A 17,710-nucleotide genomic window follows, 5' to 3' on the forward strand; every position below is an offset into this window, starting at 1 on the left:
ACATCATATAACATACTTCTGTGGGTACCATGCATCCATTAGCATCATATAACATACTTCTGTGAGTACCATGCATCCATTAACATCATATAACGTACTTCAGTGGGTACCATGCGTCCATTAACATAATATAACATACATTTCTGGGTATCATGCATCCATTAACATCATTTAACATACATCTCTGGGTAGCATGCGTCCATTAACATCATATAATGTACTTCTCTGGGGACCATGAGTCCTTTAACATCATATAACGAACTTCTCTCAGTACCATGTGTCCATTAGCATCATATAACATACTTTTCTTAGTATCATGAATCCATTAACATCATATAACATATTTCTCTGGGGTCCAAGCATCCATTAACATCATATAATGTACTTCTCTGGGTACCATGAGTAAAGTAACATCATATAACATACATCTCTGGATACCATGAGTCCATTAACATCATATAACGTACTTCTCTGGGTACCATGAGTAAATGAACATCATATAACGTACTACTGTGGGAACCATGAGCCCATTAACATCATATAATGTACTTCTCTGGGTACCATGAGTAAATTAACATCATATAACGGACTTCTCTGGATACCATGAGTCCATTAACATCATATAACGTACTTCTGTGGGTACCATGCATCCATTAACATCATATAACGTACTTCTGTGGGTACCATGCATCCATTAACATCATATAACATACTTCTCTGAGTACCATGAGTCCATTAACATCATATAATAAACTTCTCTGGGTACCATGAGTCCATTAACATCATGTAATATACCTCTCTGTGTACCAAGAGTCCATTAACATCATATAACATACTTCTGTGGGAACCATGCGTCATTTAACATCATACAATATACTTCTCTGGGTACCATGTATCCATTATCATCATATTATGTACTTCTGTGGGTACCATGAGTCCATTAACATCATATAATGTACTTCTTTGGGTACCATGCATCCATTAACATCATATAGAGTACGTCTTTGAGTACCATGAGTCCAATTGGCTAAGGTATTGGTGTCATTTAAGGGGGATCCAGTGTCTGTCAGCCTGGGATGGCATGATTGACAAGCCACGTTGCTGCGCTAGGGGCGGCTTGCACCTGTCACCCCTTGACTTTCGAATACTGGCTAAGGCTCTTGCCACCCCCATAGTGCCTTTTTTAGGCAAGGCTCAAAAGACAAACCCACCTCCATAGACAACACAATGAAAAAAAAACTAAGGGTAATGCTGCTCAACGCCAGAAGTCTAAACCTCAGGATGTATGCACTTGAGGCTCTCCTCAGTATGGAGAATATCGATATCTGTGCAGTAACAGAAACCTGGTTCAAGGCTCTCGAAAGCACCCCAGCACTACCAGGTTATACTTCATACCATGCTTTTCGGCCACAAAACTTGGACCGAACCACAAAAGGTGGGGGAGTATCAGTATACATCAAAGATACCCACACCTCCAGGTTAGTAGCACTGCACGCAGCATCAGAGACCATCCATGTGCAACTAACAGTGGGCAAAACTGCCTTTCAGTTTGTAGTCTGCTACAGACCACCCTCCCAAACTCAGGAACCCCACTCGGCTTTCCTGAGAACACTGGAGAATATGAAGGTCTCTCCAAACACCATTATAATGGGTGACTTCAACTACCCAAACATTGACTGGGAAAACTACTCAAGCCCCAACACCCTCACCCAACGGTTCCTAGAATTTATAAACTCAAATGCTATGGAACAACTGGTCACCACCCCCACAAGAGGGGAAAACATATTGGACCTGGTCATCACCAACATGGGGACTCTATGTTGCACACCACAGGTATACCCCTCATTGGTAAGGTCAGACCATAAATTGATCTCACTGGACATCCATATCCCATCCCCACCTCCAGCCAAGGTAACCATGGTGAAGAACTTCTCAAAAGCAAACTTCACACTTCTCAAAACCGAGGTGGTATCCTTCAAAGCCCCTGGGCCAGTGGAAAATACAGCTCAAACTGCAGAATCCTTTACAAACGCATTCTATGGACACCTACAAGAATGCATGGATCATGCTATCCCAAATAAAACCAAGACTCACTCCTCCAAAGGCAGGAGACCTGTCTGATGGACCCCAGCCATAAATAAGCTATACAACAAAAGGAGGAAGCTACTACATGATAGAGCAAAATCCCAAAAAGGGAAGGCATCTCTGATCAGTACTAGCAAATCCCAGATATGCTCTGAGTTAGTGCAAAATGACAAAAAATACACTGAACCCACAGACATTGCCAACATCCTGGCAGACAGGTTCAGTGCAAATTTCTCCCCCCCATCCCCCCCAAAAGAGCAAATGTCCATCCAAACAGAGTGTAGCCTCCCTGACATCACAGATAAACAGGTGAGAGCTGCCCTCTCCAAAGCAAAAAACACAGCATCAATGGGACCGTACGGTGTCCCGGGCTGCGTCTTACATGAGCTTCAAGAAGAACTTAACCCTCACATAAAGTCACTGTTCAATCTCAGCCTTACTACAGGATATGTACCCAAGGAATGGCGTACAGCAACAGTGGTCCTGCTCCACAAAGGTGGTGCCACAATGGACCCCGGAAACTATCACCCTATAAGCCTGACTAGCCTGGTCTGCAAAGCTATGGAGCGTATCATCATGGAACTCATAAACAAAGACATTGGGAACCTCCAGACACTGGATCCTACCCAATTCGGCTTTGTCAATGGCAGATCTTGCCTCTTGAACCTGGTTGACTTCTTTGAAACAGTTACCAGGGCCATAGACGAAGGGAAGGTAGTCCACCTAGCCTACCTGGACCTCACAAAAGCCTTTGACACAATACCCCACTCGGGCATCATAAATAAGCTCACCAGCTTAAATATCAACCCCTATGTCACAAGATGGGTTGCAAACTGGCTCAGGGATAGAACCCACATGGTCAGAATTGCAGGTGCCATGTCAGACTCTAAACGAGTTACAAGTGGCGTCCCACAAGGCTCAGTCCTGGGACCTCTCTTGTTTGGTATATATTTCTCTGAGGTACAGGCTAACACGGGAGGACTATGGCTGACCAAGTTCACAGATGACTGCAAACTGGGTGCCATAATCGACTCTCCGGTGACACAAGCATCCTCAAAAAGGGTCTCACAGAGATGGATAACTGGTGCCAGAGCCATGGCCTAAAGTTAAATACCAAAAAATGCATAGTCATCCCCTTTGGGAAAAACAAAGTGCCCACAAATCACCACATAAGTGGTAATCCATTAAGTACAGAAGAAGTAATTAGGGATTTGGGAACCCAAGTAGATAGTAATCTCTCCTTTGACAATCACGTGGCCAAAGTGGTTAGAAAGACCTTCTATATAGCCCACCTTATCACAAAAGGTTTCACATCTAGATCAAGAGAGGTCATTGTGCCCCTCTATTCATCACTCATCAGGCCCATAATTGAATACAATGCCCCATTTGGGATGTACCTTACCTGACACCTGCAGCAACTGGAAAGACCCCAAAAGTACCTCACCAAGAGGATCAAGGGACTCAAACATATGCCCTATGCAGTTCGGCTAAAGAAATTCCAGCTCTACTCAGTTGCTTACCGCTTACTCAGAGGCGATCTGTGCCTGACGTATAAAGCCATGTCCAACCCAGAATTAATGGACATGCTCCACCTCAGGAAATCCAAATCCCTTAGAGTTACATGCTCCAGGGACTTAAACCTCAGCACAGAAATAAATAGGACATGCTGGAGGGACAGATTCATATCCCAGAGACTCCCCTCACTCTGGAACAAAATCCCAGTCCAAGTTAGGCAGAGCCCCTCACTGACCCTCTTCAAGAGAAATCTTGACGAGTGGATGGGAGATCGTAAGTTTACCCTTGTGATCTCTTCTGGGTCCCTGCTAGACAGAGGCACAATAAACTAACCATAAAAGGGCTATCTATTCAAAGGCACAGTCTACTAATCTAAAAGGATGGCGAAAGCCAAACACACTCTGGCTAGGCTTATAAATGCCCTAGGGCAGATAGCCTAGTATCAACCTATGAACCTATTAACATCATATAACATACTTCTGTGGGAACCATGCATCCATTAACATCATATAACGTACTTCTGTGGGTACCATGAGTCCTTTAACATCATATAACGTACTTCTTTGGGTACCATGAGTGCATTAACATCATATAACATACTTTTATGGGTACCATGAGTCCATTAACATCATATAACGTTCTTCTATAGGCATCATACATCCATTCACATCATATAATGTACCTCTCTGGGTACCATGAATCCATTAACATCATATAACGTACTTCTCCGGGTATCATGAGTCCATTAACATCATATACTGTACTTCTCTGGATACCATGAGTCCATTAACATCATATAACATACTTTTATGGGTACCATGAGTCTATTAACATCATATAACATTCTTATATTGGTACCATGCATCCATTAACATCACATAACGTACTTCTCTGGGTACCATGAGTCCATTAACATCATATAACATACTTTTCTGGGTACCATGAGACCATTAGCATCATATAATGTACTTCTCTGGGTACCATGTGTCCATTAACATCATATAACATACTTTTATGTGTGCCATGAGTCCATTAACATCATATAACATTCTTATATTGGTACCATGCATCCATTAATATCATATAACGTACTTCACTGGGTACCATGAGTCCATTAACATCATATAACTTACTTCTGTGGGTACCATGAGTCCATTAACATCATATAAAGTACTTCTGTGGGTACCATGTGTCCATTAACATCATAGAACATACATCTCTGGGTACCATGTGTCCATTACCATCATATAACGTACTTCTGTGGGTACCATGAGTCCATTAACATCATATAATGTACTTCTGTGGGTACCATGTGTCCATTAACATCATATAATGTACTTCTGTGGGTACCATGTGTCCATTAACATCGTATAACGTACATCTCTGGGTACCATGTGTCCATCAACATCATATAACATACCTCTCTGGGTACCATGCGTTCATTAACATCATATAAAGTACTTCTGTGGGTACCATGAGTCCATTAACATCATATAAAGTACTTTTATGGGTACCATGAGTCCATTAACATCATATAACATTCTTATATTGGTACCATGCATCCATTAACAACATATAACATACTTTTCTGGGTACCATGAGTCCATTAACATTATATAACATACTTCTGTGGGTACCATGAGTCCATTAACATCATATAACATACTTTTCTGGGTACCATGAGTCCATTAACATTATATAACATACTTCTGTGGGTACCATGAGTCCATTAAAATCATATAACGTACTTCTGTGGGTACCATGTGTCCATTAACATCATATAGCATACATCTCTGGGTACCATGTGTCCATTAACATCATATAACGTACTTCTCTGGGTACCATGCATCCATTAACATCATATAACATACTTCTGTGGGTACCATGTGTCCATTAACATCATATAGCATACATCTCTGGGTACCATGTGTCCATTAACATCATATAACGTACTTCTCTGGGTACCATGCATCCATTAACATCATATAACATACTTCTGTGGGTACCATGCATCCATTAACATCATATAACATACTTCTGTGGGTACCATGAGTCCATTAACATCATATAACGTAGTTCTGTGGGTACCATGCGTCCATTAACACCATATAATGTGTCTTCTTCTCACTGAACTCCATGTCCACAACAAACAAAAGTTCTGCACTGCAGGTCTCACAAGAATTTCCCAATAATCATGGCCATTCTAGGCCATGCAGTTAAGTGGTACAGCAATGGGTACAGCATTTGCCCCAACCTATGCTGACCTTTTCACAGGCTTTATTAAATGTAACTTGATATATGGAGATCAAAATATACATCTTAAATATATTAATATGTGACTTTGTTTTCTGGATGATTGCTGGGGAGTATGGACTGGCACATTGAAAGATTGGCATTTATTTGTGGAATATCTGAACTCTAATGAGTTTGGTATGGAATTTGTAGATAGGATTGAACCATGTACCACTGATTTTTTGGATGTAAATGTGACAAAGGTGTTAGATGGTACTATGGTTACAACACTATATAGGAAACCTTTTACAAAAAATGACCTCTTAGAAGCCAGCAATTGCCACCCTAAACATACAATTACTAATATACCTATGGCTCAGTTTCAGAGACTACGCCGCATTTGTAGCAATGATGCTGATTTTATAAATGAAGCACAGGATATGAAAGATAGGTTCATAGATAGGGGTTATGATAGAGTTCATATTGATTCAATATGTGATAAAGCCATGCAACTTAAAAGGGAACCATTGTTGTACACGTCACGATCAGATGATACCAAGACAAATTCTTATGTTGCTCCCAAGATAAGATTTATGACTACATATGGTACCAATACTTATAAAATTAAGAAAATCATAAATAGACACTGGCATATTTTAAAATCAGATGATTTATTGAATCAATGTTTAGATGATGCTTGTTCCTTTAGCTATAAACGAGGAAAAATATTGGTGAATTTCTATCCTGGTATAACAAATGGATAGAAATTATGATTATAGACAAGATGGGCCTAAGAGAAGCACATATTGTGGCAACTGTACATATTGTAAGGTCATTTCAAAAACAAAATGTTTTACTTCAATAAATACACCTAAGGTATTTGAGATTAAATATTTGATTACTTGTCAAACAGAATGGGTGATTTATATGGCCATATGTCAAAGTGGTGCTTTCTATGTGGGTCAAACTTCTAGGTCTTTTACGACTAGGATTGTCACTCATTTGAGTAATATTAATTGTAGAAGACCTAAAAGTGCCCTATTTAAACATAAACTTGAACATGATACAGCCCATTTTGTGTTTGTAGGAACTGATATGGTAGTGGGGTTACATCTTTCGGATAATAACAAACATAGTATTCTAGAGAAAAAAGAAAGATTATGGATTACTAATTTGGGAGTTTTATATAAACCTGGATTAAATGGATATTGGGATTGAACTAGGTGGGTTTTTATACTGCACTCTTCATTAATTATTTTGTTGTGGGATGTTTTAAGTTGATTGTATTACGTACATAGAGATATGTGGTATAATAAGATAAAAATATATACCATTTATATTTAATATATGTATGCTGGTTATATGAAGTTATTTCATATAATTAGGTATATATATATATATATATATATATATATATATATATATATATTTTGTGTATATAAATTTAATTTTTTGATTTATTTATAATATATTGTGTCACAATGGTACTGTAGCTTTATCATGTTTGTGTATTTAATTGAAGAGAGATGGAATGTAATTACACACCGAGGATGCCAGAGGGCGAAACCGGAAACTGGTCTGTGTTTTCTTCATTAGTTTCGCTGCTGAGAGATAGTGTAACAAGTAAAAAATATAGAGCTATTTTAGCTCATTTAAAAGTGTCTCCGAACTCGTTTCTTTGCCTGTATTAGGCATTTCACTACTGAAAGCTTTGCTGGGTCGCGTGCTGGTATATTTTTTGGTGTTATGTTTATGAACTGTTAACACATGCACCATTACTTTTGGGATTTATATATATATATATATATATATATATATATATATATATATATATATGTATATGGATTCCTATTACAAGAACGAAAGTTCACTACTTCGAACTTGTAATAGGAAGCCTCACTTCTGAGAAAGTTCACTTTAACAAAAGTGAACTTTTGTGCTAAGTGCACTTCACCGAAAATACCACAGCACAGTGGAGGACATAAAAAACAAGCTATGTCCTCCACTATGGTGTGATAGTCACAGACCTTAGGGTTAGGGCACGGGTTAGGGTAAGGGGATAGTTAGTAAAGCTATCCCCTTACCCTAACCCATGCCCTAACATTAAGGTTCATGACTATCGCACCATAGTGGAGAACATTGATATGTCCTTCACTGTGCTGCAGTTGTCACAGACCTTAGGGTTAGGGCATGGGTAAGGGGATAGCCCTACAGGCTATCCCCTTACTATGACCCGTGCCCTAACCCTAAGGTCCGTGAGTACTGCACGGAAGTTCAGTACAACACCCATCCATTGTACTGAAATGCACTTTCGATTAAGTTTTGCTGCAGTGAGCATTCTATGCACTATTTTGAATTAGTGAAAATTCGATCTAGTGTATGGAGCCCATATATATATATATAAAACTGCGGTGGTGGTGTTGGGGTAGCATTGTTGCCTCACAGTAAGACGTCCTGTTCGATTCTCAGCTAGAGCGTCTTCTGTGTGGAGACGTGCATGAATGGGCGTACCTTCATTGAAGGATGTGCGTCAGGGCCGGCAACTCGGCACATAAAAATCTGCTGTCAATCATTAGCGGACCAGAGTTCCGCTGTGGCGACCCCTAACCGGGAAAAGCTGAAAGACACAATAAATATATATATATATATATATATATATATATATATATATATATATATATATATATATAGGGGGCTGTGCCCCCCACCTAGTTTGGTTTTATATTGTGCGGTTTCTGTTAAAAGCATAAGTAAGTAGTTTAAGTTTTTGAAAGAGTTAGTCATTGGTGTTGTAAGTGTGCATGTCTATGGCTCGATATTCAGTATTTTGGCACTCAGCATTGTAAGCTTTCAGTATAACGAGACTCAGTCAAATGAGTTTTCAGTATTTTGAAAATTAAGTATTGTGGTCTCATTCAAATTAAACTTAGTATTTTGAGTTTTCAGTCATTTGAAGCAGAGCCGTATATATATATATATATATATATATATATATATATATATATATATAGTGAGAGAGAGAGAGAAAGAGAGATAGACAGATAGATAGGTAGATAGATAGATAGATAGATAGATAGATAGATAGATAGATAGATAGATAGATAGATAGATAGATAGACAGACAGACAGACAGACAGACAGACAGATAGATAGATAGATAGATAGATAGATAGATAGATAGATAGATAGATAGATAGACAGATAGACAGTTCTTGTAGTATATTTGTTATAAGAAAAGTAATAACTTGTAAAAAAAAAAACAGGCTAGTGCCACACCATTTCATAGTATAATTGCATTACTGTCAAATAAATGCAAACACTTCATAAGACTTATTATCTGAGGCATTTTTTTCTTCTAGTTATTGCATATAACACACAAAATAAATATTTGCAACTTAACAGAACATGACAAACCATAATGTATATAAACCAAATAAAATATACAAGAAAATACTAGGCAGGAAACAGCTAGGATAAATACTCCACCAAGGTAAAATAAAGTCATAAAAATCCACAAAGAAATGGTGAAGTAACCAAGGCACAGAATGTCCTAGTTTAAACACAGTCCAAGAATAAATAAAATATAGGTAAAATCCAAGGTAAATTTATTCATGTCACCTAAGTGAATAAATTTACCTTGGATTTTACCTACATTTTATTTATTCTTGGACTGTGTTTAAACTAGGACATTCTGTGCCTTGGTTACTTTACAAATAAAATGTACGTTTATATGCATGAAATAAAAAATAAGGCAGCAGACGATTACTGCTCCAGTGATAAGGCCATGATTTCAATAGTAAGAAATAAACAAATATTACTAAAAACAGGCTATGATTTCAATAGTAAGAAATAAACAAATATTACTAAAAACATAAGCAATGCAGTTTTAAGGAGCATTCATTTAAGGATGCTAAAATAAAGGAAACATGAAGCAGGAAACAGGCAGATACACAGTGCTAGCTATTAAGAACGACTTGATTAATATAATTGACGATAAAGGTTTGCAGAAGACTAGAAAGTATTCAAATTACAAAAACAGAAACATCTGTTGGTACAGAGATGCAAAAGCTGCTCCCGGGTACCAAGCAATAGGTTAAGTAAATATCACATTACCACAGACAAACAAGAACTGCTTTGCTTAATCTCTAAACACACACAAGACAAAAACTATATCCCTTCCAGCACCCAAGTCATGGTGTATTTTACCTTTTCTTCACTCTCACTATACAGCTTAATGACATATTTCAGGCCGGGGAAGATTTCACTCAGAAGCATGTTTCTGCTTTCATTTGTTTTGAAGGGAGTCCAAGGCATTGAGAGCGCCACTACATCTTCTTGGTTAGAGCAATTAAAAGACAAATGCGGTGGCCCGATAACAGCTGTCAAAATAAAAACAAAAGCAGGGAGTAAAGTATGCTGTCCAAACTGGGCCTAAATATGCATTTCATTTGAATAAAGTATACTAACTGAAAAGAGTTCAGCATTTACATTTTACTTAACTGCATTCTGAACTATTACTGGGTAAGCTTATTTCCAACACAACAGGAATATGAATGGAAAGGCATAAGATGTTCCCGGGATTACATTGTTATACGCAGCTAGAGCTGAATGTTATAAAGATGGTGTACATTCCAGTAAACCTGTATAAATCTTTCATAGCATTCCATAACATATCCACTGACATGCTGGGCACATGTAACAGTCTCTTTTAATCAAACATTTTATTAAGATGTTTAAGTTGCATTCTTTTCTCTACATTCTTTCCTCTGGTTCTTAGCACACACCATTCACTTTTAAAAGTACTTTTTAGTGGTAAACATTCAACTACAGTTAAAACATATCTGTAATTTTCTAATTTTCATATCAAAATACAAAAAAAGTATTGATAAAAAACTGCTATTGACTAATATGCAGTACTGCAACATATTAATTCAGTTTATTAAGTATCATTAACATTTACAAATCTTGGGAGAGATTTAGCAGGAAGCACAAAACCCACTGTGCAGTCAACTTTCCATCACGATTGCTATTTTTGTTTTGAGGGATCGACTCACAGACTGCTGGAATAGTATAGCGGGATGAAGGCTTCAGCACTAGCACTACAGCTGTCTGCTAGATATTGTTACATATAAATGTGGTGTTCTGAAGTCATGGCTAATTAAAATATTAAAATTATCCATGCACTTTGCCCAGAACTGTACACTGTGATCAAAATAAGGATTCAAAGACAAGATCCGCTGTGCTGTTTTGTATAATGAGTTGAAAACTGTTTGTGGTAGATTCACAATGTATACACAGTGCTGTCTATGGCTCCTGTCAGCCTGTTAGCAGAGGTAAGTATTGCAAAGTTGCGTTTATATGTGTCAATTTATGTGCACGTATGTATCTTTGTTTTGATTCCTATACTGGGGAAACAAAATTATGTTAATTGCTCTATTAAAATACATGCAAATTAGTTGCTTATGGGATTTTGCTCAATGTAACTCGCATGTCTCTGAATCAATTACTGTTATAATGTTACTATAGCTTACCAGAGGAGCATTACTAGTATTATGGCAATCATTTCCTTGAATGCAACCCATTTCATCTTATTACTGAACTAAATACAAGTTAAAAAGTGCCTTATGTTGAAGTATTTCCCCTAGTCCCAAGTACAATAAGCAACAGTGGTGAGGGGGTACAACTCCTTATATGACTTGAATGTTGAGGGACACATTTCATTCTGTTAAAGAAGTTTTAGATCTGATTTCTTTTTTATTCTTATTGTACTTGATTTCTTATTATTATTATTTTGCAATCAATTTATTTTTTATTTTTTGTAGTTTTGGGATTCAAAATTATGGGCCAAGCGTTTCTGTTAGAGGGCCATATGCTGTATATTAAGTAGGAAATTGCCAGCATAAGCAAATATAGTTTTGTGGCTCACATCTCTGGTATGAATTTGAAAGGATATCTTTCAGGCAATATTTCAGGATAGTAATGAATAAGACCACACATGGTCTGTTTAGCTACAAGAGATCTGAGCTTGAAACTGATGTTCAGCTACACTGATTTTTGGATTTTCTACATTTGAGGTATGGATATTTCCATTACTTTTTCATAGGTTCATAGGTTCATAGGTGTGTACTAGGCTAATGGCCCTGGAGCCTTTACAAGCCTAGCCCATAGGATTACCCTGGCATCATGCCACCCGACCTTAGTTCCCAGTGTCTCTTTCGAGTAGAGCCACTGGAGTGATCCCCGGGGTGAACTTTCTATTTCCTATCCACTCATCAAGATTTCTCTTGAAGAGGGCCAGTGAGGTGTTCTGTTTGACATGTATGGAAAGTGTGTACAATAACATGGGCAGTCTGTGGGTTATGAACCTGTCCGTCCAGCAAATTCTGTTGATTGTGGTAATGAGGCTGAAGTCTCTGGAGCATGTGGTGCGGACGGATTGAGATTTCTTTATATGTAGCATTTCTAACAGAGCTGGGTCAGACATGGCTTTGTAAGTCAAGCAGAGATCAGCTCTAAGTAGGTGATATGAGACAGAAAATAGTTGGATTTGTTTGTGTCTGTCCATATAGGACAAGTGTTTAAGGCCTAGGATCCTCTTTGTGACGTACTTTTGCAGCCTCTTCAGTTGTTGCAGGTATCTAGTGAGGTACATGCCAAATGGGGCATTGTATTCGATGATTGGCTTAATGAAGGAAGAGTAGAGGGAGATAATGACCTCTTTCTTCCTGGATGCAAAACCCTTAGTAATGAGATGTGCCACACAGAAGGACTTTCTAACCACAGTGGCAATGTGGTGGTCAAAAGAGAGGTTGCTGTCAACCTGTGTTCCCAGGTCTCTTATAACACCTTCTGTGTTCAGTGGACTACCATCGATGTGGTAATTCATGGGAACCAGGTTTCTCCCAAAGGGGATGACAATACATTTTTTGGCATTGAGCTTAAGGCTTTGGTTCTGACACCAGTCAATGGTCTCAGTGAAGCCTTTCTGTAGGATGTCAACATCACTTAGGGAGTTAATAATAGCTCCTAACTTGCAATCATCTGTGAACTTTGTCAGCCAGAGTCCCTTTGTGCTGGCATGGACTTCAGAGAAGTAGATACCAAACAGGAGATGACCCAGGACCGTACCCTGTGGGACTCCACTGGTCACAGGTCAGCAGTCTGACTTGGAGTCAGCTACTTTCACACTGTGGGTTCTATCTGTGAGCTTTTGATTTTGGTATTGTCATATTACAGTGTGTTGTAGTTTAAACTTTGTTTTACTGCAGTTTTTTTTATTGAAGTCTTGAATCTTGTTTGCTAAGGTCATTTAGGAAACATTCCTTTTGCATTTATTGGTCGAATAGGCATTAGATGTAGTTAATTAGTGTGAGGAGCTGAGAGACAGTTACATTATTTAAGGTGTTCACCAACATTCCTCTTCAGGTACAAGTCATCTGACTTTAAAACTGCTGTTTGACTGCACTGCTTTTGGGATTTTCTACATTTAAAGGACCACTACATGCAAAAGATAAAAAAACATATTTTTTTTATCTTTTCATGAATTGTTACACTTCTCAAAGCTGCCTGTAGCAAATTATGAGAATAAATTGCCCTACCATATGTTGTCAGACTATACTCACTTAGAATGGTCTGTAGATCAAGTGTCATGGAATGATTTGTACTGAGTCTTACAAATGTTGTTTCTACTGATGCATTACACATTCTCTGAAAGAAGCTTGCAAAGGTGTTCAATTGTTGAGATAAAAAGGGCAGGTTACAAAGAGAAGTTCTGTAGGTCTCAGTTACTCAACCTTTTTCTTTTGGCTGCTCCTGTTAGGGGTCATGACAGCAGATCATCTATATCCATTTCTTCCTGTCCTCTGCATCTTGCTTTGTCACACCAACCACCTGCATGTCCTCTCTCATCACATCCATAAACCTTATCTTAGGCCTTCCTCTTTTCCTGTTACCTGGTAGCTTCATCCTTAGCATCTTTTACCCAATATACTCAGCATCCCTCCTCAGCACATGTCCAAACCAATACAATCTTGCCTCTCTGGCTGTCTCCAAACCGTCCAACGTGAGCTGACCCTCTAATATACTCATTTCTAATCCTGTCCATCCTCATCACACCCAGTGCAAATCTTAACATCTTTAACACTGCCACCTCCAGCTCTGACTCCTGCCTTTTCATCAGTGCCACAGTCTCCAGCCCATGTGACATAGCTGGCCTCACTACCATCTTGTAGACTTTCCCTTTCACTCTTACTGGTACCTGTCTGTCACAAAGCACTCCTGACACTGTTCTCCAACCACTCCACCCTGCCTGTAATCTCTTCTTCACCTCTCTTCCACACTCAACATTACTCTGAACTGTTGATCCCAAGTATTTACACTCATCCACCTTCGCCACCTCTACTTCTTGCATCCTCACCATTCCTCTATCCTCCCTCTCATTCACACAGATATATTCTGTCTTAGCCCTGCTGACCTTCATTCCTCTCCTCTCTAGAGCATATCTCCACCTCTCCAGGGTCTTCTCAACCTGTTCCCTACTCTCATTACAAATCACAATGTCATCGGCAAACATCATAGTCCTTGGAGACTCTTGTCTGATCTCATCTGTAAACCTGTCCATCACTATTGCAAATAATGAAGGGCTCAGAGATGATCCTTGATGTAATCCCACATCCACTTTGAATGCATCCATCACACTACCCTTGTACATATCCTGTACCACCTTTACATACTTCTTTGCCACTCCCGACTTCCTCATGCAATACCACAACTCCTCTCTAGGCACCCTGTCATATGCTTTCTCTAAGTCCACAAAGACACAAAGCAACTCCTTCTGACCTTCTCTATACTTCTCCATCAACACCATCAGAGCAAACACCACATCTGTAGTGCTCTTTCCTGGCATGAAACTGTATTGCTGCTCACTGATCCTCACCTCCCTTCTTACCCTAGCTTCCTCAACTCTCTCATGACTTCATGCTGTGGCTGATCAATTTCATCCCTCTCTGGTTACTACAGCTCTGCACATCACCCTTATTCTTATAAATCGGTACCAAAACACTTATTCACTCCTCAGCCATCCTTTTACTTTCCAATATTCTGTTAAACAATCTGGTTTAAAAAAACACTGCCATCTCTCCTAAACACCTCCATGCTTCCACAGGTATGGACCAACAGCCTTTCCATTCATCCTCTTTACAGCTGTCCTTACCTCATAGTATCAGTTCATAGTTAAGTTGCTCCTCCGATCTGCCCCCTTCAATGAGCGGGTCTCTCACATTTCCAGCTTGACTAGGTTCAGTTCATTAGTCAGCTATGCATAACAGACATCAAACAAATCACTTAGTCTGGCGTGCCACTAAAGGTGTTCCTTCATATGGCAACAAATCACTTAGCCTGGTGTGCCAATAAAGGTGTTCCCTCATATGGCAACAAATCACTTAGCCTGGTGTGCCACTAAAGGTGTTCCCTCATATGGCCCTACTCCTGGATTCTGAGTAGCACTTCCCCAGAAATTAATTGTAAAAAATACATATGTCAGTCCTGAGTTTAGGCCACTGAACCTTGTTTTTAAAAGTCGATAGTGAAATATACAACGTGAAGTGCATTCTGGCTGTTTGCATGGTTATTTTTCATAGTAATCTGTTATAGCATAACCTGAACTGTTACCTCATGCAGAACTTTACATAATAGAGAAATGTTTCTCCAAGTTACTTTTTAACAATGGCCTCCCAAGTCTCTAACATGACCCCTGCCCTATCTAGCTCATGCTAATAGTGCACTCGTAAGCATATCTGTCACCCGTCAGGAATAGAATCACAGAGAAAGATCCCTAATCAGATGCTTTTCAAAGTCTTACAAAATAAGAGTACATTAATTACCACTTGTTTTCTGAAGAAAAAAAATGTCATTATTTGTTGATGATAATCCAAAACCTTTTTCAAAAAGCATTATAGATTGTAGGATGTCATAGTAAAAGTATGAGACAAAATTGGGGACATTTGAGAGGTATGCAGCACTCTTACCCTTCTGTTCTCCATTACAACTACCCCAGATTAGATAGTCATGGACATACTTCATGAAATAAGCATTGAAACAGCACCAGTAGCTGTAGCAGCGTGCACAGTAGCTTGCAGCACCATGCACAGTCGCTGCAGCAGCAGTATGCACAGCAGCTTGCAGCACCATGCACAGTTGCTGCAGCAGCAGCATGCACAGTAGCTTGCAGCACAATGCACAGTTGCTGCAGCAGCAGCATGCACAGTAGCTTGCAGCACCATGCACAGTTGCTGCAGCAGCAGCATGCACAGTAGCTTGCAGCAGCATGCACAGTCGCTGCAGCAGCAGCATGCACAGTAGCTTGCAGTACCATGCAGAGTAGCTTGCTGCATCAGCAGCACACACAGTGGCTGTAGCAGCATGCACAGTAGTGACAACATATTCTGAACTGGTCACTCACTGCCAATATGCACACACACACTGCTTTGGATAAATGTGATTCAATGGCCAGTTATTCACAAAAAGTGATTCATGGTCAGTGGCGCTACACTTGCAAATCCAGTCTTTACCAACAGTTCAGACATATAGCTCTACTCAGGCAGACTGGTGCTGTTTTGAAAAACAGCGACTCCAGTACTAAGTCCATTACTTATACTACGACTGTAACGAAAAAGTGACAAAGCTAGGAAAAGGCATTACGAAAGAATAGTCAATTGTAAAATCGTCGCCCGTGAAACAGTTGGCTCACAGCATGAACCACTGGTTACCACAATCAGCTGCAAGCAGAGGTCAGAGAAGGCTCTAAGGTCAGACTGGGATGAAGATGTGAACTTGACTGGGGGAAGCTCAAGAGCTCAAGTGCGTACTCAGGATTGTAGCACCTCTGGAGAATAGAAAATAGGCGAACATAAAGAATGTCAGAGCCTCAAAACAGCAAGTGTGAGGACTATAGAGCACATATGTGTTTGGGCCAGGTATGGAAATAAGGTACATAATGAAAGCAGGTGATGGAATGCAGAAGTCCAGGAAGTCATAATAAGAAAACGAGTGCAAGAAAAAGTGGGAGAAAGAAAAGATAAACCAGGCTAAGGAATTCTGGTCAGTTAACAAAATGGCTAAGAGAGCAGTTGCAATAGAAAAGAACAAGGCAACAGAGAGACTTGAGCAACTTCTGGAAAGTGACTCTACAGATGGTACAAAGAAACTATTGAGTTTCAAGGCAAATACAGAAACAAAGAAGATAACATGACAGTCACCCTTCATAGCTGATGCTGGCAGCAAACTATTCATCAGCTGGCAGGACATCAGCAACAAATGGAAGGAATACTTCTAGTATCTCCTAAATGAAGAAACCCCCACAGAAGTTATACTGCCTCAGATACTGATAATGACGAAAGAGGAGGAGCCCACCCTATAAGAAGAACAAACAGCTTCAATGAAAATACAGTCGGGAAAGCAATACACTCAGACGATGTCATGGCAGATATAATAAATACATTCGGTGAGTAAGGCAGAAATTGCTCCTAATGTTATGGAGAGAAAGGTGTATCCAAGTACAGAATAAGCATTCTAGTGCCAGTGTACCAGAACCAGGGGGGTATTCACAAACGTGGACAGTATGAAAGTGTCAGACCCTGTTACACCTCATAAAAGGCGACAAACTAATATGCAGAATAGTAGAACATAAGATGGGAGATTAGCAGTTTGGGTTCATGTCAAAATGCAGCACAACAGACCTAATGTTTGCAATGAGGCAGAAACTAGAGGTGAGAAAAGAATAACTATGCAGCTCATATAAATTAAAGGTGTGTGTGTGTGTGTGTGTGTGTGTGTGTGTGTGTGTGTGTGTGTGTGCACAGGGAGTGCACTAATAAGATAC

The 17,710-nt window shown here is 39.4% G+C and overlaps 1 protein-coding gene across 1 annotated transcript in view; it reads right to left on the reverse strand.

Annotated features, from left to right (window-relative positions):
- Window positions 1-17,710, reverse strand: part of LOC122790097 — an 883,343-nt gene that overhangs the window by 407,797 nt on the left and 457,836 nt on the right. Inside the window, exon 4 of the mRNA XM_044057668.1 lies at window positions 10,039-10,211. Coding sequence (XP_043913603.1) covers window positions 10,039-10,211 — 173 coding nt within the window. The remainder of the gene's footprint in view (window positions 1-10,038; window positions 10,212-17,710) is intronic.

The sequence above is a fragment of the Protopterus annectens genome, chromosome 15.part0 (assembly GCF_019279795.1).
Source record: "Protopterus annectens isolate FY-2018-M chromosome 15.part0, PAN1.0, whole genome shotgun sequence".
Taxonomy (NCBI): Eukaryota; Metazoa; Chordata; order Ceratodontiformes; family Protopteridae; genus Protopterus; species Protopterus annectens.